The sequence below is a fragment of the Schistocerca gregaria genome, chromosome 1 (genome assembly GCF_023897955.1).
Source record: "Schistocerca gregaria isolate iqSchGreg1 chromosome 1, iqSchGreg1.2, whole genome shotgun sequence".
NCBI lineage: Eukaryota > Metazoa > Arthropoda > Insecta > Orthoptera > Acrididae > Schistocerca > Schistocerca gregaria.
The window spans coordinates 1,201,725,909-1,201,753,519 of NC_064920.1; the positions used below are offsets into that span (position 1 = coordinate 1,201,725,909).

At 47.0% G+C, this 27,611-nt stretch overlaps 1 protein-coding gene across 1 annotated transcript in view; it reads left to right on the top strand.

The window, feature by feature from the left end:
* The window catches only part of LOC126317480 (chondroitin sulfate N-acetylgalactosaminyltransferase 2-like), a 139,114-nt gene that overhangs the window by 100,770 nt on the left and 10,733 nt on the right, over nt 1–27,611 (top strand). Inside the window, exons 6-8 of the mRNA XM_049993186.1 lie at nt 2,218–2,558; nt 15,070–15,349; nt 19,675–19,826. Of these exons, the coding sequence (XP_049849143.1) occupies nt 2,218–2,558; nt 15,070–15,349; nt 19,675–19,826 (773 nt within the window). The remainder of the gene's footprint in view (nt 1–2,217; nt 2,559–15,069; nt 15,350–19,674; nt 19,827–27,611) is intronic.

Here is a 27,611-nt window from a genome sequence, read left to right on the forward strand (position 1 = left end):
GAGTGTATGTGTGTCTACTGCTCACAAAGGCTTGATGGCTGGAAGCTATGAGTGTGTGAATGCTTTTATTGCGCCTATCGCGACTCAGTATCTCCGCTATATGGTGAGTAGCAACTTTCCTTCTCTGGTATTGTTACATTCTATCCTGGATTTTTCATTGTTATATTTTTGTAATGTTATTTCAGCCGTTGCCTTTAGATTACTGTTACACCAGTAAACTGCCCTCCAGCAGGTGCCGAAGTAAATGTTACTTTGCGAGACAATCTTTTGATCAAATTTCACTAATGTGCAAGAGCTTTCTTTATCAATATTTGATTCAATTTTGCAATCAGTTAAATGATTTAGTCTCCCATGAAACCTACGGTCATACGAGGTCTGTACGGAAAATACGTATAAAAATTGAATAATGTCTTTATGTTACAAGTTGCAGTCACCTTCCAGGTGGGACTACTGCTGTAATCAATCCCATCAACACTCAGTTCGAGTCAGAGCACTCTGCGTGAAGGTGGGAGTGTGCGGCAGCTTGTTGACAGTCAGCCTTTTCCACCTGCCGTCGGCATGGAGCTCTCTCTGATTGAAACAGCGCGTCAACATCAAGTTTCTTGCAGAGCTAGGCAAGAATGGCCATGAGATTTTTGAGTGTTTGAAACAGGTTTACGGAGACAATTCTCTGAAGGAACCAACCGTGAACAAGTGGTTAAAAAGGTTCCGGGATGGCCGAGAAGAAGGGAATGATGTCCCTCGCCAAGGACACCCGTGGACATCGAGTTCCGTTGCAAACGTTGAACGAATTCGGGTTTGTGTTCTTAAAGACCGTAGATTTACAGTCAGAATGATTGCAGACGAGCTCTCAATCCCCTAAACAATCGTTGACGAAACCCTGACACAAAAACTTGAAATGAAGGAATTGTGTGCGAAAATGGTACCGAAGTTCTTGACGCCAGAACAGAAAGCAAAGAGGGTTGAGTGCTATGAGGATTGGTTGGAAGCAGAGGAACGAGGGGACATTCTCAACCGAGTATTCACTGGAGACTAGTCCTGGTTTTACGAATTCGGTGTGGAGCTCAAATCTCAAAGCAAGGAATGGAAACTAGCAGGAGAACCGGGAACAAAAAAGTCGCGAAAATCAAGGTCCAATGTGAAGACAACGTTGATTGTTTTCTTTGATTTTAGGGGTTTTGTTCACAAGGAATTTGTCCCTCCCGGCCAGAGAGTGAACGGAAATTTTTACGTTGAAGTTCTGACACGTCTCAGAGCTCGTGGGGCCCGGGTTCGACCGGAGTTGGCAAAAGTGGGCAGGTGGATGCTTCATCACGACAATGCGCCCGCTCACACGTCGCTCGTTGTGCGCGAGTTTTTGGCCCGAAGCTCAGTCACCGTGACAGACCACCCGCCTTATTCACGCGATTTAGCCCCGCGTGACTTCTTCATGTTCCCGAAATGCAAAATGGTGCTTCGGGGGCGGCACTTGGGAGATGTGGAAGCCATCGAGGCGGAAACGACACGGCAACTGAACGACATCACAACTGAAGACTTCCAGCAATGTTATCAACAGTGGAAACGGCGTTGGCAGAAGTGGATCGCCTCTCAGGGCGAGTACTTTGAAGGAGAATACCTGAATAACTGTAAAATAAAGTTATTATTCAACTTTTATACGTATTTTCCGGACAAACCTCGTATTATGGTCCTCAGTTGTTATCGGCCCTTAGTTCATGGTAGCAAAATATGAGGTAATGTACTAAAGTAATTTCAACATTCAAAATGTGATTTTCTTACAGAATCCTAAAAAAAAAATTCGAAAATATTGTATTTGTAGCAGTCAGTATTGTTGTCATAAAATCTCATGATAAGAAACAAACTGGATCCCCTTGACATAAAGTTTGGTTTGGGTCAAACAGTTTAAGTGTTATAATCAACTTTGCTTCGATAACCGATAGTCGGCTATGAAATTATATCGTGAAAAGCAATTAAGTCTTAAGCAATTGAGTGTGAAGGCCACAGTCGAACTCTGAATTCACTTCTGTCAACGGTTTATCAGTTTCTGGTTGAGTTGAAGACCGACGACTTATTACAGCGCCACACCCTATCGACACTGCAGCTGACACTGCTAAAGAATAGCAGTTGGAAACGAAATGGCGCAACGCGTCCCCGTAGTTCGCCGTTTCTCATTGGGACAGTACACCTGCCCGCCTGTAGAGGGTCACCACACGGTTGCAGGCCCTGGAGACTCTGAACAGCAGTAGCGGCAGCGGTGGCGGCAGTGGGGAGCGCTTCTCGCTGTCGGACTTCAGCGAGGGCGTGTACCGCACGGAGCCGACCACGGGCACGCAGTACGAGCTGGTGTTCCGGGGCCCCGGTTCTGGCGCTGGTGGTAGCGGGAGGCGTGTGACGCTGGTGCGGCCGCTGCTGGCGCCGCTGGTGGTGGGGGTGGAGCGGCTGGCGGCCCCCCGGGGGCGGCCCACGGTGCACGTGCTGCTGCCGCTGGCCCCAGGGCCCGCCGCACACTTCCGCGCCTTCATGGACAAGTTCGTGCGCATCGCGCTCAAGAACGACCGCAGGTCAGTCACTCCGCAGCGAGCTGCCTTGGACTGGCACCGTAACTCCTTCCAATATTCCCTGTGAAAAGACTTTTAACCATGCTCTGCTCATATTTATCGTAAAAATTACGTATTTTAAGTAATTTCAATTATATCGGGTGATCAAAAAGTCAGTATAAATTTGAAAACTTAATAAACCACGGAATAATGTAGTTAGAGAGGTAAAAGTTGACCCACATGCTTGGAATGACATGTCAGACAGATGAGCGCCATTTGGTGATGATCGTGTGCTCAGCCGCCGCTTTCGTCATGCTAGGCCTCCCAGGTCCCCAGACCTCAGTCCGTGCGATTATTGGCTTTGGGGTTACCTGAAGTTGCAAGTGTATCGTGATCGACCGACATCTCTAGGGATCCTGATACACAACATCTGACGCCAATGCCTCACCATAACTCCGGACATGCTTTACAGTGCTGTTCACAACATTATTCCTCGACTACAGCTGTTGTTGAGGAATGATGGTGGACACATTGAACATTTCCTGTAAAGAACATCATATTTGCTTTGTCTTACTTTATTATGCTAATTATTGCTCTTCTGATCAGATGAAGCGCCAGCTGTCGGACATCTTTTGAACTTTTGTATTTTTTGGGTCTAATAAAATCCCATGTCATCCCAAGCATGTGTGTCAATTTGTAGCTCTCTATCTACATTATTCCGTGATTCATTCACTTTTCAAATCTATACTGACTTTTTTATCGCTCAGTATTTTCGCCATCAAACATACCTAAATTCATTCCATGCAGTCATCCTCAATAGTGCCCTAGGCACAGTCTTGTTTCCTCCCTCTATCACCTGTACACACCTGGTGTGTCCCAGCCACCTAGAGAAATGACAGCGCAGTTGTCCTCATGAGCTAGCCTTCCACCTAAACGACACACTCCATGCCATCTTAAACAAATCGTACTGGTGTTATTATTTTTAAATAAAATACATGAAACTATTACTGTGCATCAGTATGAAACACGTCATTTTCCTTAATCGATTTATGAAAACATTTTCATGTGTGATTACATAAGTAGTCTTGAAATTAATTTCACGTAAGGTCCTCAAGGCGCCGTAATGCCAGGTAGCATGTGGGAAGCCATTTTTGTATTCGCCTTTATCAGTGCGACAGAGTTTTACAGAATGACGTATTATGCATACCCGTGTAGGAGCGAGAGACATCAGTCAGTGTGTGACCAGAAGGTGGACACGTGGAACTGGATTCTTCCAGAACATTTCGAATAAACGGACTTCCGGCCTACAGAAGATTAAGATACAGTAAACCTGTGAAGGCCAACGGCCTTGCCGCAGTGAAAACACCGGTTCCCGCCAGATCACCGCCGTTAAGCGCTGTCCGGCTGGGATAGCAGTTGGATGGGTGTCGAGCGCTGTTGGCAAGCGGATGAACTCAGCCCTTCTGAGGCAAACTGAGGAGCTACTAGATTCAGAAGTAGCGGCTCCGATCTCGTAAACGGGCACACAGCCGGGAGAGCGGTGTGCTGACCGCATGCCCCTCTGTATCCGCATCCAGTGACGCCTGTGGTCTGAGGATGACACGGCGGCTGGTCGGTACCGATGGGGCTTCCAAGGCCTGTTCGGACGGAGTTTAGTTAAACCTGTGAAGACGCACCTCAACCAAGCAAATGACCTGTTTCAACTCTCTTGGGAGAAGCTAAAAGACATAACACTGCAGTAGAAGATTGTAGTTTTATCGATAGTTAAATCAGTTTAAACCCTATAGGTTAGAATGTATCAAAGCATTACTAAATGTTGAAATACAACAAATAAGTTATGCAATATGTAAGTGTTTAAAAGAAGCTGTGTTGCTTGAACTTTCTATTTTCATGCCATTTTTATATTCGATTGATTTCATAGTAGCGCTAATCCTGGCAGACTTAAATGACAACTCATGGAAGTAGCCGTCATGAGCACCCGTCTTGGAACGTGACGTCTCTGAGGCTGTCATCTGGACGTTGAGAGAAATTGGGGAACCATACAGGCTGTCCTAGTCTTCTCTGCCAGTAGGATAACTTCCCGTGAGTTTCCCACCAACAGGACAAGTGGCCTGGAGCAGAGGGGAAGAGGGTGGGAGTGAAGGAGGGATGAGTAGAAGGGGGTACGGGGTGTTTGAGGGCAGGTGAGTTGGGGAGATATGGAAAAAATACAGACTAGCCCAGACATGCAATAAAACCATACTTAGAAAGTCTTATCATTTGTCAAGCAGGAACTTTGTGGCATTTGACCTCCACAGAATATAGTTTACAATCTATTTGGTGCTATACCTGCTAGTAGGCGTAAAATCGCCTTTCCTGGCGTAAAATCTCTTTAGCATTTCAAAGTGATGACACTTTGTCAAGCAGATTGTCGGGAAGGCGAAGATGGGGGTGGGGGGAGGTTGTGTGTGTTGCGGGAATTCTGTGCTCAGACAAATCTCTAAGCGTATACACTAGTTACACATTTAACATTCTCAAAACAAAGGAGAAATGCAATTCAAAATGGACTAATAACTTAGGCGTTGAGCGCCCATAAACCTAAAAAACACATACACACATATAATTCAAAATCAGTGTTAAAATATTCAGATAAACATATTATTTACGTGTAGCAATTATATAAGACAACGTATCTAATTTTTTAAGGCGTTCTGATTTCAACTGCTTTGATTCATCACATCGCACACGTCTGAATCTCTTAGGTATAGCCCAGTGGTTTTAATTGCGCAAAGCGCACTGCAATCCTCGTGCAATGCCGTCTGACATTTCAGTCTGGCTGTACTTTTCCACGCTGTTTAAAATTTGAAACTTTTGATTTTATTGAGTTTTGCAGTACAAACACAATTACTTAATTACAGTTGCGCCGCTCAAGTTAAATATACAGTAGTACCGATACTGAATATATAGCTGTCGTGATTGCAAAATTCACTGTCTTCAGATTAGCCACTATCCAGCAGTTTAGTATGCACCTGAAACTTACCACAATGCGTCAGCAGTATGTGTCCTTGACAGTACGTTAACTCGATTCCTCCGTCTACTAAACACCCAGTAAAAAGTCCACAGCTAGCTAAAATTACTAAGATTACTAGCAAACAGTACGTGAGGATTACACTCTTCCAGCGTTCTCTAAATTCAAAAGAGAGATTTTTCCCTGCACCCCGAAAATGTTACCATTCCTTACACCTACCTTAACCGCCATACCTTCTCCTTGGCTCAAAACTCCAATGCCCCTCACATCCTCCTGACCTCCAAAACTTCACCCTCCTCCCCTGTTCCAGCCCACACTTATCGCTGTCACACTTTCCATCCCAGAGTTACTCTCTCCAAGACATAGTAATCCCTCCAGCTGCATTTTCACTCATCTCTGCAATGATTACTGGCTGGACTCCACATTTACATAGACTTGCCGGAAACAGCATCGCCATATACTTCATATACACGCCATTACCATGTGGCACCCAGTCAGAAATAGTGACACTATTCAAACCAGCGATAGTTGAGAAAAATAGACTTGAAGTATTCTGTACAACCGATACTGAAATAGTTTAAGGTACCTTTTGATTACAAGTAGGCATTTTTGGCAGTAAGCACCATTACATTCTATACAACAGTAAAGTGGACATGTAGTTCTGTTCTTGCAGTCGAATTTTCTCAGGTACTGCATTTGTTCTTTTTTCGTTTTTGGTGACATATGCTTTCCGTGGATATGAAATGAAAATGTTTGTGTCTATTGTAAACGGTTTATTTTCTTCATTTCAATCGTGCAAGTTTTTAGCTGTAAAAATCAGTCTGCTTAGTTAATACCATTAGTCCAATTAAAAAGCAGCATGTGCGGTCGCTGCCCTCAATTTAATCATGATTGACCCTGCAAATGTAGCTCACTTTAACAGGGCCAGTTTTAAAATCCAGTACAAATAACGCATAATAACGATGTTAATAATCAAACAGCGCTATTCTACCTCTTAATGACACGGTCATTCGTTTCTTTCATTTTCACCGTATTTGTTAATCACAACACAAATATGTTCGAAGCAAAGAGATCTGTGGCCTCATCTACAGGTAAGAACACAGTGAACAAAGCACATTTCAAATTTCTAACAGTATTTAACTACAGTCTTACTCACTGCACTGTACAAGACTTCGCGCACGGAAAATAAGCGACGGCAGTGGAGTGGAGCGAGTGAAATATCGGCTATCGCACATATTTAGAATCTGCACTTTCAGGTTAGATTGAGGTCAAAGATCATGATGTTTCCTTGTTAGCCTAGCACCGAACAATGTGACAGTCAATAATCAGGCTAATATTTTGTCATGACAATTAGTCAACCTACACCCCGTCTTCTGTAGAGTTCTTTAACGGTAGTCTCCACATGATAAATCCATAGAACCAAGTAAAGTTGGTAATAAACTGAATTCTGATTTTGGAAGTGTGAAGTGGTTTCAAACCCCTGGCTGGTCTTAAGAAACATAGCTTCCCTCTCTCTTCATCCCCCGCGCAAGTGCTGAGGCCTTCGAAAGTAAACGCCATCCCCGTTTATTGCGAGCTTCTTCATCTCAAATGACCTCAGGTCGTTAGTGCCAAATGGTTCAAATGGCTCTGAGCACTATGCGACTTAACGTCTGAGGTCATGAGTCGCCTAGAACTTAGAACTAATTAAACCTAACTAACCTAAGGACATCACACACATCCGTGCCCGAGGCAGGATTCGAATCTGCGACCGTAGTGGTCGCTCGGTTCCAGACTGCAGCACCTAGAACCGTGCGGCCACAGCGGCCGGCTAGTGCCACATGAAAGACCAGTCTTCCTCTCTGAGTAGCTTCCACGCCAAACATTTCACCATTGATCAGTACGGTACCTTAACATTATGCACCTCCTATCCCAACAACTGAAGAGATATAACTCTCCCGAAATCAAGTAACCGTGCTCCCAACTCTCTGGAATGCACAGCGATTCTAACCAAAGAACGAGAAGTTAGAGAAACAGTAAATGCTCTGGTTCATGTGACCCGCTGTAGCCTCCGTCCAGAGAATCAAAACAGCTGGTAAGAATGTCTGAAAGAATGAACGCTGTTAACAATCCACAGCTGTACGATATGACTTGCAATTAATTCGCTGAATGCGAGTTCCTTGACATTAGCTTTATGAGGTATAGATCTGCTCCCACCAGTGATGTATGAAAATTTGTGCATGCCGGACTCGAACCCGGATTTTTTACTTACCACAAGCAGTACCCCTAACCACTGTGGCTATCGATGCACGCTACGCGGACAGATTCAAAGTTCCATATGCACTACGTCCTTACAGCATACCTGGTGCTCGCAACGTAACTTGGATTCCCGCACCAGGGAGAATGAGGAGGCAGTGAGGAATCGCGACCAGTGTTGTCGTCATCTTTCTCCAGCCTGGGCTTGTAATACTTACATCCATGTCTGAAAGAGCAGAGGCTGTTGACGGTCCACAGCTGTAAGAAACAATGGACATCAGCTGTGTTAGGTATAGATGTGCCATCCAACAGTGACATATGATTTGTATCGAACCAGGACTTCCTTCTTGTCGTGAGTGGTCGCCTTAACCACTTCGAAGATCCATGGAAGCTCCCTGGACAGACCCAAACATCCATACATCACACTGTGTACACCATTATGACATAGCTCATTGTTTTTATCACGTGATGCTCGCTGAAATTATTAACTAGATTTCTGCGCTGGAGAGAAGGAGAAAATGGGGAATAGAGATCAGTGTCGTTTCGTCAACAGGGTTGTTCATTCAGACATGGAAGTAAGCCTGCGATACTTGAGAAAAATGGACTTGTATTTTGTACAACCTATATTGAAATAGTTTAAGCTACCTTTTGATTTCAAGTAGGCATTTTTGCCAGTAAGTTCCATTACATTCTATACAACAGTAATGTGGACATGTAGTTCTGTTCTCGCAGTCGAATTTTCTCAGATATTGCATTTTTTTGCGAAATTTGCTTCCATTAGTTATGGGATACGCAGGCAGAAGATCTCTCTGATGCAGAGTGCAAGTAATGTTGGGGGCATTGCGTGAGGTATTCAGTCGACTACGAGATACGGATGTAGACAGTGCGACATATTGAAGTTTGGATCAGTCCGGAGAGCAAGTGCAGATAGAAGTGGCTAAGCAACCGCTCATGGTAAGCCGAAAACCCGGAAGAGAATCTCGGACCGGCACATATTTCCATATGTCACTATAGGGTAGTAGATTTGTACGTAATACAGCTGATACCAAGGAATTCGTATTCAGTGAACTAATTTGGAATAAAACAACTGGGCTCAGGAATGGGTCTTCCAGCTACTCACAGAGGTTCAGGTCAGGATGTAATTATCCTATGGCAGCCAAATGTGGTGGATATTTTAAAGAATGAATGCGGAAACGATTTACGCTGGAAAAAAAAAGTTCCAATTTGGGCCACCATGCGGAAATCTGGCGCTGTGAATGCAAAGAAGACGTATAGAAATGTTTCAGTACACAATGCATTAAGAATGGGTCTTGGGCAGAAAAGGTCAAATAAGTGAGAAAGACGTAATGTGGATGAAATTAACCGCCGCTTGCACCGTTTGTTCAGTATGACACCGGGGCCGTCAAGGAAATGCTGTAAAGCGCCAGATGTGCACCTGGTGACGAAAATTGGAACTATTTTTTTTTCCAGCGTAAATCTGTTCTGCATTAATGCCTTGCAATATCTACGAAGTTTCTCTGCTGTACAATAATTACAGTCCACACTGGGGGTCAACGGAGGCGTCCGATTCCACCCGTCTGCTTTGACCCATGAGGTAAGGGAGTTGTGGTGTGTGACGTCATTGCGACACGGAGTTTATGAGTTGGTTGTGTTTGTAGATGTCGTCTTCTTGTGTTTTTTTGTGAATTGAATGTGTTTAAATTAACGTGAGAATGTTTTACTTTTGAATTTTTGGGGTGGTGTGGTTTTGGCTTTGTTTTTCGTAGTTGTAGGTGGTAGTTTTTTCGTATTAATAGTTATGGTTGACCTATATAGGGCAAGGGAAATGACCGATTCCAATTTTCGTAGTTTTATATGTAGGTATTGGTGTTTTGGTATCGTCAGCTGGGATCAAGGGAATTGTGTGATTCCAATTTTCGTAGTTTTGGCTGTTTGTGTTTAGGTATCGTCAGCTGCAGTTAACCGATATTGGTCAAGGGAAGTGTCTGATTCCTGTAGGTTTTGTAATTTTTTCTTGTTCGTCATTTTCGTGTTTTGGGATCTTGGTGTGTCTTGTTTTTACTATTGTATTTAGCTCGTCCCCTCCCTAAAACCCACACTTTCCCGAAGCTGCCCCGTTAGTCTGATTGTATTTTTGGAAGGAGATGTTATTGTCTTTTTTATACGTATTTTCGTGTTTGTTGCCGTGTGTATGTAGCGACATATTAAGCGCCATGTTGGAGACGCTTAGAAGAGGCATTTCCGCCATACTGATGACGTCATGGGTCATAGCAGAGGGGTGGAATCGGATACTTCTCTCTGAATTGCTGCTCTTTAGTTGCAGCCGACCGGTACGTGATGACACAGGGGACAGCTGACTGGGGTGTTGTTCATAGAGGGTTTGCCAGGCTGCAGTCTCCTTAAAAGCCGTCGGCACACGGACCGTGCATCCGAACGTTGAGCGTGCCGAGTTTCTGACGTCATAGCGTGGAAGAGCACTCTTGGGAGTCTTTCGAACGCGCAGAGCAATATCTGGCATGTCAGATATTCTGAGCGTGCTGCTGAGCGTTGACCAATGAGATGGCACAACGCCACCTACGTCACACGCAAGCCGTCTCCCTTCAGCACAGAGTTGTGAGGCGCCATACTGGCATTCATTTCAAGCCTATATGTATATTTGTCGTTTCTGAGCCCCAGCAAATTGAGAATCACTGGAAAAACCGTTGCTAGTTGTGTCATTCGTTCCAATAAAATAGTGAAAAACATCAGATGCGTGGCAAAAGAATTACTGTAACTTGCGTATTATGCGAATAGACTATTTGAAGGCAGCGACACACTGAAGATCCACCCAAAACGCATTGTTCTGGGTACAGTTTGTTGTAATTTAATTTCAATTAGTAACATCATTATCTACGATTAACGTTTCCAGTAAGTGGTAAGGTAATATGATTAACAACAAGTGTTATGTTGTTGATTTATCGTAATGACTAGCGTTTCTGTGCACCAATTAGTTTTTGTTGAGGCAGTGTTTCGGGTCTTAAAACTTACATATGTTTTCATAACATTCCCGTTTTTATTAGGTTCTGGTACTTTATTATTAGTTTAATGTAAGTATATGCTATAATATTTGATTTTATGTAATTATAAGTTCACCTTTTTTTGAGGGGTGACTTTGTTCGATTGGCTTAATCTACAGGACAGCTTGCGCTACTTGTATAAAGATATTTTGCACCTTTTTCTTTTACGCTTCGTAATCCACATGTTGCAAATATACTGCTACTGCGTAGGAACAGTGATCAAGTAAGAGTGACCTTGGGGTTGTACTAAAATGTGGGAATGACGAAATAATGTTTATCTTATGCGGAGAAGTATTCCAAATTTGTACCGCACTGTTTGTAATGGAACTTTTATAAGCATGTGTCCTTATCGATTGGACACGGTACTTTCCTTTTGGTGGACGATGGAGGAAATGTGCGTTTTAACAGAGTTAACGTGGGAATTTTAAGCGCGCCTGTGGGGTAAACTGTGAGCTAGGAACGTAGCTCAACTACCGCTGGAGTGCGTCGCGATCACGCGTATCGCGTTGGTGCCCACGTACCGTAGTCGCATCGTTCCTGAGCGTTCAGCAGCACGTCGAACTTGGCACGCTCGGCGTCAACGTTCGGCAGCACGGCCCGTGTGCAGACGGCTCCGGTGGCACACTGCCTGCGAGTCCCCGCGTGCAGCGGCCGCTGTACAGCCCCGCGTCGCATGCTCGTGCAGGGTGCAGCTGACGGTGGTGTTCTTCGGCGAGGAGGGCCTGCCCGAGTCCCCGCCTGCAGCGCCCGCTGTACAGCCGCGTGTCGCATGCTCGTGCAGGGTGCAGCTGACGGTGGTGTTCTTCTGCGAGGAGGGCCTGCCCGAGTCCCCACCTGCAGCGCCCGCTGTACAGCCGCGTGTCGCATGCTCGTGCAGGGTGCAGCTGACGGTGGTGTTCTTCTGCGAGGAGGGCCTGCCCGAGTCCCCACCTGCAGCGCCCGCTGTACAGCCGCGTGTCGCATGCTCGTGCAGGGTGCAGCTGACGGTGGTGTTCTTCTGCGAGGAGGGCCTGCCCGAGTCCCCGCCTGCAGCGCCCGCTGTACAGCCGCGTGTCGCATGCTCGTGCAGGGTGCAGCTGACGGTGGTGTTCTTCGGCGAGGAGGGCCTGCACGAGTCCCCGCCTGCAGCGCCCGCTGTACGGCCGCGTGTCGCATGCTCGTGCAGGGTGCAGCTGACGGTGGTGTTCTTCTGCGAGGAGGGCCTGCCCGAGTCCCCGCGTGCAGCGCCCGCTGTACAGCCGCGCGTCGCATGCTCGTGCAGGGTGCAGCTGACGGTGGTGTTCTTCTGCGAGGAGGGCCTGCCCGAGTCCCCGCCTGCAGCGCCCGCTGTACAGCCGCGTGTCGCATGCTCGTGCAGGGTGCAGCTGACGGTGGTGTTCTTCTGCGAGGAGGACCTGCCCGAGTCCCCGCCTGCAGCGCCCGCTGTACAGCCGCGCGTCGCATGCTCGTGCAGGGTGCAGCTGACGGTGGTGTTCTTCTGCGAGGAGGGCCTGCCCGAGTCCCCGCCTGCAGCGCCCGCTGTACAGCCGCGTGTCGCATGCTCGTGCAGGGTGCAGCTGACGGTGGTGTTCTTCTGCGAGGAGGGCCTGCCCGAGTCCCCGCCTGCAGCGCCCGCTGTACAGCCGCGCGTCGCATGCTCGTGCAGGGTTCAGCTGACGGTGGTGTTCTTCGGCGAGGAGGGCCTGCCCGAGTCCCCGCCTGCAGCGCCCGCTGTACAGCCGCGCGTCGCATGCTCGTGCAGGGTGCTGCTGACGGTGGTGTTCTTCTGCGAGGAGGGCCTGCCCGAGTCCCCGCCTGCAGCGCCCGCTGTACAGCCGCGTGTCGCATGCTCGTGCAGGGTGCAGCTGACGGTGGTGTTCTTCTGCGAGGAGGGCCTGCCCGAGTCCCCGCCTGCAGCGCCCGCTGTACAGCCGCGTGTCGCATGCTCGTGCAGGGTGCAGCTGACGGTGGTGTTCTTCGGCGAGGAGGGCCTGCACGAGTCCCCACCTGCAGCGCCCGCTGTACGGCCGCGTGTCGCATGCTCGTGCAGGGTGCAGCTGACGGTGGTGTTCTTCTGCGAGGAGGGCCTGCCCGAGTCCCCGCGTGCAGCGCCCGCTGTACAGCCGCGCGTCGCATGCTCGTGCAGGGTGCAGCTGACGGTGGTGTTCTTCTGCGAGGAGGGCCTGCCCGATTCCCCGCCTGCAGCGCCCGCTGTACAGCCGCGTCTCGCATGCTCGTGCAGGGTGCAGCTGACGGTGGTGTTCTTCTGCGAGGAGGGCCTGCCCGAGTCCCCTCCTGCAGCGCCCGCTGTACAGCCGCGTGTCGCATGCTCGTGCAGGGTGCAGCTGACGGTGGTGTTCTTCTGCGAGGAGGGCCTGCCCGAGTCCCCGCATGCAGCGCCCGCTGTACAGCCGCGTGTCGCATGCTCGTGCAGGGTGCAGCTGACAGTGGTGTTCTTCGGCGAGGAAGGCCTGCCCGAGTCCCCGCCTGCAGCGCCCGCTGTACAGCCGCGCGTCGCATGCTCGTGCAGGGTGCAGCTGACGGTGGTGTTCTTCTGCGAGGAGGGCCTGCCCGATTCCCCGCCTGCAGCGCCCGCTGTACAGCCGCGTCTCGCATGCTCGTGCAGGGTGCAGCTGACGGTGGTGTTCTTCTGCGAGGAGGGCCTGCCCGAGTCCCCGCCTGCAGCGCCCGCTGTACAGCCGTGTGTCGCATGCTCGTGCAGGGTGCAGCTGACGGTGGTGTTCTTCTGCGAGGAGGGCCTGCCCGAGTCCCCGCATGCAGCGCCCGCTGTACAGCCGCGTGTCGCATGCTCGTGCAGGGTGCAGCTGACAGTGGTGTTCTTCGGCGAGGAAGGCCTGCCCGAGTCCCCGCCTGCAGCGCCCGCTGTACAGCCGCGCGTCGCATGCTCGTGCAGGGTGCAGCTGACGGTGGTGTTCTTCTGCAAGGAGGGCCTGCCCGAGCCCCCGCATGCAGCGCCCGCTGTACAGCCGCGTGTCGCATGCTCGTGCAGGGTGCAGCTGACGGTGGTGTTCTTGTGCGAGGAGGGCCTGCCCGAGTCCCCGCCTGCAGCGCCCGCTGTACAGCCGCGCGTCGCATGCTCGTGCAGGGTGCAGCTGACAGTGGTGTTCTTCTGCGAGGAGGGCCTGCCCGAGTCCCCGCCTGCAGCGCCCGCTGTACAGCCGCGTGTCGCATGCTCGTGCAGGGTGCAGCTGACGGTGGTGTTCTTCTGCGAGGAGGGCCTGCCCGAGTCCCCGCCTGCAGCGCCCGCTGTACAGCCACGCGTCGCATGCTCGTGCAGGGTGCTGCTGACGGTGGTGTTCTTCTGCGAGGAGGGCCTGCCCGAGTCCCCGCCTGCAGCGCCCGCTGTACAGCCGCGTGTCGCATGCTCGTGCAGGGTGCAGCTGACGGTGGTGTTCTTCGGCGAGGAGGGCCTGCCCGAGTCCCTGCGTGCAGCGCCCGCTGTACAGCCGCGCGTCGCATGCTCGTGCAGGGTGCAGCTGACGGTGGTGTTCTTCGGCGAGGAGGGCCTGCCCGAGTCCCCGCCTGCAGCGCCCGCTGTACAGCCGCGTGTCGCATGCTCGTGCAGGGTGCAGCTGACGGTGGTGTTCTTCTGCGAGGAGGGCCTGCCCGAGTCCCCGCCTGCAGCGCCCGCTGTACAGCCGCGCGTCGCATGCTCGTGCAGGGTGCAGCTGACGGTGGTGTTCTTCGGCGAGGAGGGCCTGCCCAAGTCCCCGCCTGCAGCGCCCGCTGTACAGTCGCGCGTCGCATGCTCGTGCAGGGTGCAGCTGACGGTGGTGTTCTTCTGCGAGGAGGGCCTGCCCGAGTCCCCGCCTGCAGCGCCCGCTGTACAGCCGCGCGTCGCATGCTCGTGCAGGGTGCAGCTGACGGTGGTGTTCTTCGGCGAGGAGGGCTTGCCCGAGTCCCCGCCTGCAGCGCCCGCTGTACAGCCGCGTGTCGCTTGCTCGTGCAGGGTGCAGCTGACGGTGGTGTTCTTCGGCGAGGAGGGCCTGCCCGAGTCCCTGCGTGCAGCGCCCGCTGTACAGCCGCGCGTCGCATGCTCGTGCAGGGTGCAGCTGACGGTGGTGTTCTTCGGCGAGGAGGGCCTGCCCGAGTCCCCGCCTGCAGCGCCCGCTGTACAACCGCGTGTCGCATGCTCGTGCAGGGTGCAGCTGACGGTGGTGTTCTTCGGCGAGGAGGGCCTGCCCGAGTCCCCGCCTGCAGCGCCCGCTGTACAGCCGCGTGTCGCATGCTCGTGCAGGGTGCAGCTGACGGTGGTGTTCTTCGGCGAGGAGGGCCTGGCCGAGGCGCGGGCGGCCATGTCCCGCGCGCTGTCGCTGTCCCCCCGCGGCGGGCCGCCCGACCAGCTGCGGCTGCTGGCCCTCAACGAGTCCTTCTCCAGGAGCCGCGGGCTGCGGGTGGCCGCAGACGGGGCAGCCCCCTCATCCGTGGACGCCCTGCTCTTCCTCTGCGACGTCCACCTCGTCTTCAGCGCCAGGTTCCTCGACCGCTGCCGCTGGAACGCACAGCCGGGCAAGAAGGTACGGCGGGGCTCTCCTGACGATCACCGGGGAAACAGCGCTGACGCCAAAGTACAGCATAAATAGCGGTGTACATTAGACACGTTCACAGTAAATTAAATTTTTCTTCCGTACTTTCCTGGGCTGAATCGTGAAGTTCCCATGGTCTGGTGACTTGTTATGAATATTTAGTTCGACTTTTTCATTTTTTGTTGTTGACCTTTTCATTTCTTCAAAATTCAAAATGTTCAGAAGTGTGTAAAATCTCATGGGACTTAACTGCTACGCTCATCAGTCCCTAATGTTACATACTACTTAACCTAAACTATCCTGAGGACAAACACACACACACACACACACACACACACACACACACACATGCCCGAGGGAGGACTAGAACCTCCGCCGGGACCAGCCCCACAGTCCATGACTGCAGCGCCTTACACCGCTCGGCTAATCCCGCGAGGCTCATTGCTTCCTCCTAGAACATGGGAGAGATGCTGGTTCTCTGTATGTATCCTCTAAGCATTTTTAGGCAATTCGTTTAGAAATTGTTATCCCTCTTGGACACTGCTTATTTGATGCAAGTTGGAAATCACTTCATTTTTATTATTTGTAGTCTCGAACATGATCCACAGCCAACTTCCTATACACAAAATACCACAAATGATTCTTATATAGGGGGTGGTCCATTGATAGTGACCGGGCCAAATATCTCACGAAATAAGCATCAAACGAAAAAACTACAAGGAACGAAACTTGTCTAGCTTGAAGGTGGAAACCATAAGGCGCTATGGTTGGCCCGTTAGATGGCGCAGCCATAGGTCATACGGATATCAACTGCTTTTTTTTTTTAAATACGAAGCCCCATTTTTATTACATATTCGTGTAGTACGTAAACTAATATGGATGTTTTAGTTCGACCACTTTTTTCGCTTTGTGATAGATGGCGCTGTAATAGTCACAAACGCGTAAGTACGTGGTATCACGTAACACTCCGCTACAGCGGACGGTATTTGCTTGGTGATATATTACCCGTGTTAAAATGGACTGTTTACCAATTGCGGAAAAGGTCGATATCGTGCAGATGTATGGCTATTGTGATCAAAATGCCCAACGGGCGTGTGCTATGTATGCTGCTCGGTATCCTGGACGACATCATCAAAGGGTCCGGACCGTTCACAGCATACTTACGGTATTTGAGGAAACAGGAAGCGTTCAGCCACATGTGAAACGTCACCCTGACCTGCAACAAATGATGATGCCCAAGTGGGTGTTCTAGCTGCTGTCGCGGCTAATCCGCACATCAGTAGCAGACAAACTGGGCGAGAATCGGGAATCTCAAAAACGTCGGTGTTGCGAATGCTATATCAACATCGATTGCACTCGTACCATATTTCTATGCACCTGGAATTGCACGGAGACGACTTTGAACGTCGTGTACAGTGCTGCCACTGGACACAAGAGAAATTAAGAGACGATCACAGATTTTTTGCACGCGTTCTATTTAGCGACGAAGCGTCATTCATCAACAGCGGTAACGGAAAATCCACGATGGCTGTGGCAAGTAGAACATCAGCGACCTTGGCTGGTTAATATATGGTGCAGCATTATCGGAGGAAGGATAATTGGCTTCCCATTTTATCGATGGCAATCTAAATGGTGCAATGCAGGCTGATTACCTACGTAATGTTCTACCGATGTTAATACAAGATGGTTCACTGCATGACAGAATGGCGATGTACCTTCCAACATGATGGATGTCCGGCAAATAGCTCGCGTGCGGTTGAAGCGGTATTGAATAGCGTATTTCATGACAGGTGGATTGGTCGTCGAAACGCCATACCACGGCCCGCAAGTTCACCGGATCTGACGATCCCGGATTTCTTTTTGTGGGGAAAGTTGAAGGATATTCGCTATCGTGATCCACCCACAACGCCTGACTCCATGCGTCAGCGCATTATCAATGCATGTGCGAACATTACGGAATGCGAACTACTCGCTGTTGAGAGGAATGTCATTAGACGTATTGCCAAATGCATTGAGGTTGACGGACATAATTTTGAGCATTTATTTCATTAATGTGGTATTAACAAGTAATCACGCTGTAACAGTATGCATTCTCAGAAATGATGAGTTCACAAAGATACATGTATCACTTTCGATTCTAGGCGCTCAGTCCGAAACCGCGCGACTGCTGCGGTCGCAGGTTCGAATCCTGCCTCGGGCATGGATGTGTGTGATGTCCTTAGGTTAGTTAGGTTTAAGTAGTTCTAAGTTCTAGGGGACTGATGACCACAGATGTTAAGTCCCATAGTGCTCAGAGCCATTTGAACCATTTTGAACCAATCACTTTCGATCAACCGAAATAAAATGTTTAAACGTACCTAAGTTCTGTATTTTAATTTAAAAAATCTACGTCTTACCAACTGTTAGTCTAAAATAATGAGCCATTTGTTTGTGACTATTACAGCGCCATCTATCACAAAGCGAAAAAAGTGGTCCAATTAAAACATTCATATTTCTTTACTTACTACACGAATATGTAATAAAAAATGGGAGTTCGTATGTTAAAAAAACGCAGTGATATCCGTGTGACCTATGGCAGCGCCATCTAGCGGACGAACCATAGCGCCATCTGGTTTCCTCCTTCAAGCTAGACAAGTTTCGTTCTTCGTTTGATGGTTATTTCGTGAGATATTTGGCACAGACACGATCAATGGACCACCTTTTATATATATATATATATATATATCACGGAGTAATCAGTTACTACCACCAAAATATAGACACTACTTACTGAGAATGATGTTTCAATACATAAAAATATACGAGGTGAACCAGAATTAAACTGAAAAACTTTCAGAGGTAGTAGTAAGAACGAAAATGTGTTAAAAATGTGGTAAACATGGGCTCTAAAATAGATATGTACAGAGTTAGGAGCACTTGTTCATCTTTTTTAATGTGAAACACATCTGATGAAAGGTCTTTGTTTTCTGAGAGGTATTACTATGGACCAAAACAAGAAATAGTGGGCTCTAAAGTGCATACCTTAAGAGCTATGGGCACTTTTTTTGTCGTCGCTACTGTGAAAGACATCTTTGATATTCAAAAGATGTTATAACTACTAAGGAACGCATTTTAGATCCCTTGCTTTCTGGACACCTTTTTTCTTGTGTTCCTCCATATTGTCGGCTCTGAAAGTTTTTGTTGGAGTTCTGGTTGACCTTTTATATAACCTTTTAACGACTGAACACATACTAGCTTAACTTATATATATGATTTAATTTATATAATTACAAACTAATGTAAATATTCTGTCATATGCTTGCCATAAGATACATCATTGTGAGAAGAGGCTTAGTGATTAAGGTGCCTGCCTAATAATTAGGAGACTCGGGTTCGATTCCTGCCTTGGTACAATTTTTCGCTCGCCGCTTCAGTCTATATGCGTAAAAAGATAAAGTGTTGCACGTCCTCACCTTATAGTGTGTCGGTTGGAGACTTGCGCGTTCTGTAAAGCAGGATAGGCGGCGATCTATGGCAGTCGAGAATATGTGGCAGATCTAACTGAACAGAAAATGCTGGTGCAAGTACACCGTTCAGCCCACGGTGTTGAACATGGTGTTCCGCAGCAGAGAATTGCAGTGTGTTCTCATACTGACTCAACGAAATGGATCGGTGTAAAAATGTCGGTTGGTCGCATGAATCACGCTTCTTGTAACACCAGCTAGACGATAGTTTGCGACTACGCCATAATACAGGCATGTGTCTGCTCGAAACATGCACAGTGCCACCGACGTAACGCGTTGGGAGCAGTTTTGCGCTTTGGGGGACATCTGCCTGGTCTTTCATGGACCCTGTGTTAGTAATCTAAGGCACTAGGCACCTGTGCGCTCCGTGACCATTACTGCGGACCACCTGCGTCCGTTCATGCCTGAAGTCTTTCATGAGTATCACAGCATCTTTCAGCAGGATAACTATCCACATGGCACGGTCAGAATCGTGATACAGTGTTTTCAGGAGCACGATGGGGAACTCACGTTGATGTCTCGGCTATCAGATTCGCCAGATCTGAACCCGACGGAACACATATGAGACACCATAGGACACCGTCTCCATTACCACAGATCAGCAGCCCTTAATTCGCAGAAGCAGCATAACCTGCCAAGAATATATCGAATCCGTGCCATGCAGAATCTCTGTATTGTGCTTCAAAGGTGGACCAACACCCTATTAATCAGGCGGTCATGATGTTTTGGTTCTTCAGTGGATGTAGGTGCACAGTTAGCGGTCTGGCAGGTTGCAGCGCTGTGGCACTAAACCGGCTGCCCCCTGGTTCGCAGGTGTACTACCCCATCGTGTTCAGCCTGTACAACCCGCACGTGGTGTACACCCTGCAGGGCCGGCCGCTGCCCCCGGAGGCGGAGCAGCTCGTCATCTCCCGAGACACCGGCTTCTGGCAGGACGCAGACTTCGCCACCTCCTGCCAATACAGGTGAGACGCCGGCAGCCGCTCTGGCACTTTATCTTATTTCCATCTGGTGTATCACCTCGGGGAAGATCAGTTTGGATTTCGTAGAAATGTTGGAACACGTGAGGCAATACTGACCCTACGAATTATCTTAGAAGAAAGATTAAGAAAAGGCAAACCTACGTTTCTAGCACTTGCAGACTTAGAAAAAGCTTTTGACAATGTTGACTGGAATACTCTCTTTCAAATTCTAAAGGTAGCAGGGGTAAATTTCAGGGAGCGAAAGGCTATTTACAATTTCTACAGAAACCAGATGGCAGTTATAAGAGTCGAGGGACATGAAAGGGAAGCAGTGGTTGGGAAGAAAGTGAGACAGGGTTGTAGCCTCTCCCCGATGTTATTCAATCAGTATATTGAGCAAGTAGTAAAAAAAAACAAAAGAAAAGTTCGGAGTAGGTATTAAAATCCATGGAGAAGAAATAAAAACTTTTTCGCCGATGACCTAGAAATTCTGTCAGATACAGCAAAGGACTTGGAAGAGCAGTTGAACGGAATGGACATGCTCTTGAAAGGAGGGTATAAAATGAACATCAACAAAAGCAAAACAAGGACAATGGAATGTAGTCGAATTAAGTCGGGTGATGCTGAGGGAATTAGATTAGGAAATGAGACACTTACAGTAGTAAAGGAGTTTTGCTATTTGGGGAGCAAAATAACTGATGATAGTCGAAGTGTAGAGGATATAAAATGTAGACTGGCAATGGCAAGGAAAGCTTTTCTGAAGAAGAGAAATTTGTTAACATCGGATATAGATTTAAGTGTTAGGAAGTCGTTTCTTAAAGTATTTGTTTGGAGTGTAGCCATGTATGGAAGTGAAACATGGACGATGAATAGTTTAGACAAGACGAGAATAGAAGCTTTCGAAATGTGGTGCTACAGAAGAATGTTGAAGATTAAATGGGTAGATCACATAACAAATGGGGAGGTATCGAATAGAATTGGGGAGAAGAAGAGCTTGTGGCACAACTTGACTAGAAGAAGGGATAGGTTGGTAGGATATGTTGTGAGGTATCAAGGGATCACCAATTTAGTACTGGAGGGCAGCATGGAGGGTAAAAATCATAGAGGGAGGCCAAGAGATGAATACACTAAACAGATAAAGAAGGATGTAGGTTGCAGTAGGTACTGGGATATGAAAAGCTAGCACAGGATAGAGTAGCATGGAGAGCTGCATGAAACCAGTCTCAGGACTGAAGACCACAACAACAACAACAACAACAGTCTCTCCTGCATCTTTCCTATCATGATTTACAAAAGTAGAGTTGTGTGGAGACCTGGACGTGAACAGGTAGCATTGAAATCCTACACTTTCAAAGCACATTACTGTAGAATCTACTGTACAGTACAGTACAGCTGAATGTGGTATTGCAGGGAAAGGCTTTGTTTGCTTATGAAATGTGGTCACATGTCAAAGCATTTAAAACAAAACTAGGTCTGTTTGCAAGGCAAGCAAATGAAGGCAAATTTTGTCATTTCCCTTTACTAGGGAAACAGAAAGTACCTGGAAGTGCTTCAGCTAAGATTAGGGATTATCTGCAGAGTTTAGAGGCTAGGTTTACTACATAATTTCAGGATTTTAAAAAACTTGAGCCTCAATTTAATGTTTCATCGTATCCCATCACTGCTGATATTGACACTGCACCGCAGGAGCTGCAACTTGAGCTGATTCATATGCAGGCAGATCACGCAGTGAAAAAAATGTTTAGTGTTCTAACTTAAGTAGACTTTTGTAAATATTTGTCAGCTGAAAAATTTCCACGTATCAAGAAATTTCCAGGAAAAATGTTCTCCATATTTGGATCGACGTATATTAGTGAACAAAGTTTTTCCTGCTTTAAAGTCAACTAGAACAAATACCGAAGCTGTTTAATAATAGACAGTAATTTCCAGGCTGTGATGAGAATATCAACTAGCAGTCTGACTCCTGATTTTAAAAAAAAAAAATGTGCAAAATTGTGATAGGATGCATATATCCCATTAAACTTCTTTTAAAATTTAATCTACTTGGAGATGATATTAAATTAGCAAAATAAATGAAATTGAACACTACTATCTTATTTGAGGATGTCAGAAGGAAAGAGGTACAAGTGACTTTGGTCTTATCAAAATTATAAGAAGTATACTTATACCTCTTTGCTTCTGAGTCTTTCATTTATATCTAATGATTTTTATGATACCTTTTATGAAATGTAAAGCTAACTAATCAATGCATTTTAACGCTTTCACTGCTACGCCTGAAGTTGCAACTCTGTGTGTGATATGTAATTAGAAATAAAGAAAACTTGCATTTTCATAAAAATTTGGGGAATATATATATATATATATATATATATATATATATATATATATATATATATATATATATATATATATATATATAATGCCGCCGGTATATATACGGCATTAGAAGTGAAAGGATTATAAGGTGCGGCCCTCCGTTAACCTCTGTGTCTACAATGTGGCCCCCGATCCAAAACAATTGCCCACCCCTGCTGTAGATTGATCGCATTTGGTACTTTACGGTTTTATGTAGACACTGCTTAATATCAGGCAAAGCAGCATTAAAATTTATTTATCTGTTGCAGTGTAATTATTACAAAAATGCATCTACGGTATGAATTTTGAATGCATGTTTAGTTTTCGGTACCGTTAGTCATTATATTAGATGAAATAAATTGTTGTTACTTCCTCATTTATACTCTTAACTACAAGAAATGTGGTTCAAAATGTTTCTCTGAGTGTTGACAGAAACCTGCCGCAGTTTTAGTGGCAGTACATGGATGATACCCTAGCTAACGGATCCGAAGCCGAAACGTAACTACAATATCCATCCCACAGAAAATTATGGTAATAAACTAGCTTCTTCTTCTTCTTATTGTTCTTCTTCTTCCCCTTTGGCCATTTCCTGTTCCGCTACGAGGTCGGCATTGTTGTACATCGGTCTTCGCAATGTTGGTGACATATGTTGGCTGGACGTCCTTCATGAAGGCACCATTCTCCCTGAGAAGGAATCTGGGTACACCATCTGTCTGCATCTAGCGTAGTTCTCGTGTTTAAATATGGGAACGTTTTTTAAACGTTTGGGTAGAGTTGCATCTCAGAGGTGGCGTGGGTACCAAGTCGGTATATACCTATTTGGATGTGGGAAACCGCCTAAGAACCACATCCAGAGTGGCTGCTTCAATAGCCCTCGTCGTTAATCGACGAGGCAATACGACCCGAGACTGACTCGCCTCCGAGCGTCCCGGAAGCATGGGCTGGTTGAGCGGGTCGTAATGATTAAACTATTACAGAAAAATAGATATAATTTCAAATTTTCCTTTACCTAATTTTATGAAGTCTTGACCACAACCGTAACGTACGTCGGTCAACAACCATATATTTTCAAAGTACGCTGTGAAAATGTCACCTTTTCATGGCTAGGTTTCCGTAACAATGCTCGTAGTTGTAGAGTAGAAGCGGTGTTACTAGCTGCAATAGCGGTTTGTGTTTTTGTTTGTTTTCTGTAGTGATGCTTTTATAGAAGGCGATAAAACGCAGTGGTTCATAATAACAGAAGCACCTTCCCCCGTGCTTGGGACAGGGAACCTCCCAGAATTAGTCTGCCACACACAAACAATCTGTCGGATAGAATGTCGAGCAATTTACAACTGTCTGCTGATGGCGCTATAGTATACGTGAAAGATTCGTCTTTGGGTGGCTATGGGAGGATAGTGATTCAGCAAAAAAGAGTAAAAACAGATTTCGGTGAAATTAAAAGCAAGGCGGCAATATTAAGAGCGCAGTGGGGATTCCAGTGTAAAGCGCAGAGGAGAGAGTGGTTGAGAGACACCGAGTACATTGAAGATACCTACAGCGGCAAGACTCGTCTGTTGTGATAGAAAAAGAAATGGCAGTCGATACGGAAAACGTAGTACTATAGTTTTAGTCTAACGAAGCTTCGGAAAAGTTGCGGCCAAATAAGGCAGCAGGGATGGAGAATATTCTTTCGGAATTTCTAAAATCATTTGGGGAACTCACAACCGGGCGGCTATTTAAGCTGGTTTATAGGATCTATGAGACTCGAGACGTCTCGTCCAACTTCCGGAAGAATTTCATGCACACAATCCCGAATACATCAACGGCTAGTAAATACAAGAATTTAACACAATCAGCTTAACAATACATGCATCCGTGTTGCTGACAAGAATAACATACAGATGGAATAGAAAAGAAAATGGAGAACCTGTTAGACAACGATCAAAGGTAAACGCACTACACAGGTAGTTCCAAAGTTGTGCTTGATAATGGATGTAATACTCAAGAAAATCCAAACACGTTCACGGGATTTGCCGATTTGCCGACGTACAAAAGGCTTTCGGCGATGTAAAATGGTGCAAGATGTCGGAAATTTCGCCGCGCGAGATTAGCCGAGCGGTCCAGGCGCTGCAGTCATAGACTGTGCGGCTGGTCCCGGCGGAGGTTCGAGTCTTCCCTCGGACATGTGTGTGTTCGTCCTTAGGATAATTTACGTTAAGTAGTGTGTAAGCTTAGGGACTGATGACCTCAGCAGTTAAGTCCCATAAGGTTTCACACACTTTTTTGTCGGAAATTTGGAGACAATAAGTGTAATATGCAACATGGACAAGATCCAAGAGGGAAAAATAAGCATGGATGATGAAGGACGAAATGCTCAGAAGAAAGCGGATGTAATAGAGAATGCAGTCTTTCGCCCCTATTATTCAATTGTATAAAAGAAGCAATGACGGAAACTCAAAGTGAAGAATTACAGGAACTGAAAAATGGAACGGAAATCGTAAGAAGTAAAGAATACGGATTAAGAGTAAACCGCGGAAAGACGAAAGAAATAAGGAGCGCCGGAAATGGGATTAGCGATGAACTTAATATCAAAATTGTGGGACCACGAACTTGGCGAACTTATGAAATACTGCTACCTTCGATGCAAAACAACATATGACGGGATAAGTAAGGAGGACATAAAAACAGAAGAGAATAACGCAGATTAGGAATGCATTTCTGTAGTAGTAGCCAAAGTAGGTCTTAATTTGGGAAAGGAATTTCTGATAAGTAAGTTAGGAGGGCAGCATTGTAGTAGTGGATCATGGTCAGTGAGAAAACCGGAAAACAAGAGAATCGAAGCGTCTGAGCAGTGGTGTTCCATAAGGACGTTGAAAATTAGGTGGACTGATGAAGGAATGAACCAGATATTTTGCGTAAAATCAGAGAAAAAAGGAACGCATAGAAAACACAGGCAAGTAGAAGGGAAAAAAAACAGGACATATGTTTCGAAGTCAGGGAATAACTTGAGAGGTACTACAGGAAGCTGTAGAGGATAAAAACTGTGGGGCCGGCAGAGTGTGAAATACATCGGACTCCTCGTGTAACAGAACCCACTGTGTTGCCGTCGATGGCGAGCATTCATCAGACACAAGGGTACTGCCAGGAGTGCCCAGGGAAGTGCCATAGGACAGATTTCCTATAGGTATAGATAAATGATGTGGCGTAAAAGATAAGCAGCAGTCTGCGGATGTTTGCTGATGATACTGTGGTGTGTGGCAAGCTGTCGTCGTTGAGCGACTGTAGGAGGATGCGAGATGACTTAAACAAAATTTGTAGGTGGCGTCATGAATGGCACCTAGTTCTAAACGTGGGAAAATGTAAGTTAATGCGGATGGGTAGGAAACACAAACCTGTAATGCTCCGATACAGCTAAGAAATATGAAACGAAATGAGCATGTAAGGATTGTATCAGGGACGGTTCACTGTAAAGGAGACCGCATATAGGTCACTAGTACGACCCATTGTAGAGTACTGTTCGAGTGTTTGGAGTCCGCTCCAGGTCGAATTAAAGGAAGACATTGAAGCAATTCAGAAGCGGGCTGCTAGATCTGTTACGAGCATAATACTCAAGTATTACACAGATACTTCGGGAATTAAAATGTGAATCACTGGAAGGAAACCGACGTTCTTCACCAGGTGCACTATCGAGAAAAATTAGAAACGCGGCATCTGAGGATGACTGCAGAACGATTCTACTGCCGCCAACGTACATTTGGCGTGAGGACCATGAAAATACGAGGGTTGTTTGAAAAGCCCGTGGAAAGATAGCACCACCGGCGCGTATCGAGGTCATTTTTATTTAGTAGCATCTTTGGAAAGAGAGCACACCAAGTTTCAGCCATATTGGTCTATTTCCTTGTGTTTGGGATTCGTGTGAATAGAGGAAGACGAGTGATTGTCAAAAAATGGACGAAAAAGAATTACGTGTGATCATTAAACATTACTTTTTGAAAGGCAAAACGCCTTAGGAGACTAAAGAGAAGCTTGATAAACATTACGGTGACTCTGCACCCTCAATTAAACAGTTTATAAGTGGTTTCAAAATTTTCGAAGTGGCCATATGGGCACAAGTGATCCTCAGCGTTCTGGACACCCTGTGGAGATTACGACTCCATAAATCTTTAGTGAAGTCCATGGTATGGTGAGTTAAGGTGCGTGAGATTTCTAGTGCTGCAAGCATTTCGAATGAACGGGTACATAATATTTTGCATAAACATTTGGACATGAGAAAGCTATCCGCAAGATGGGTTCCGCGATTGCTCACGCTTGACCAAAAACGGAATCGTGTGAAGTGTTGTAAGGACGGTTTGCAGCTGTTCAGGAAGAATCCGCAGGACTTTAAGCGTCCTTCCGTCACTGTGGATGAAACGTGGCTACATTACTATACTCCTGAGACCAATCAATCAGCAATCTAAACAATGGGTTACCAAGGGAGAATCTGCAACAAAAAAGGCGAAGACCATTCCTTCGGCCGGAAAGGTTATGGTGACTGTCTTTTGGGATTCGCAACGGATAAGAAAGAGGAACTGTAGTCCTGGCTGACTTGGTGAGTTCTTAGGAAAGTCCTGCTTTTCTATAAAGGAGACTGAGTGCAGATCAGTTGGCCATTCCATTACTGAGTAGTGGTCGTTTGTTCGTGATCCACAGCAGACCGGATTAGAGGAAGACGTTTGAGGAATTCAGAGACATGCTGCTAAACCTGTTTCCGGCAGCTTCGATGACCTCTCGAATAATGTAGAACTGCTGCGTGAAATCAAATGGGTTTCCATGGAGAGAGTGATACGTTCTTCTCGCGAAGCACTGTTGAGAATGCTTTGGGAGCCAGAATTCATGGCAGACTGCATAACGGCTCTACTGTCACCATCGTAGACTTCGCACAAGGACCGTGAAGACGGCATAAGAGAAGGCAGCGCTCGTGTGGAAGCATACAGGCAGTCGTTTTTCCCTCGCTCCATTTGCGAGTGGTACAGGAAAGCGAATTATTAACAGTTCTCCAAGGTACCTTCCATTACACACAAGTGCTTCATGAACGACAACATTATGCTCCGAGGACTACAGCGTGGGCAGCAATTTCCAGTCACGGTCTTATTGGACCCTTTTTCTTTGAAGAAACTGAATAGCGAGCGTTATTTGAGCATGCTTCTCAATAGCTTCATTCCACAGCTTCTTGCTACTGTCTTGCCCTTCAACACGCAGTGGTTCATGCAAGATAGATCAAGGCCACATACTTCAGCATTTCGACATGCGGATCATTCCACTCAGGTTTCCAGGTCGCTTCAATGACAGACAAAATTGGTCCCCGAATAGTCCAGACCTCCATCCATGTGACTTTTTTCTTTGGAGGTACCTAAAGGAAAAAATTTTCTCGAAACATCCACGTGATGCAATGGAGCTCAGAAGACTTATTCT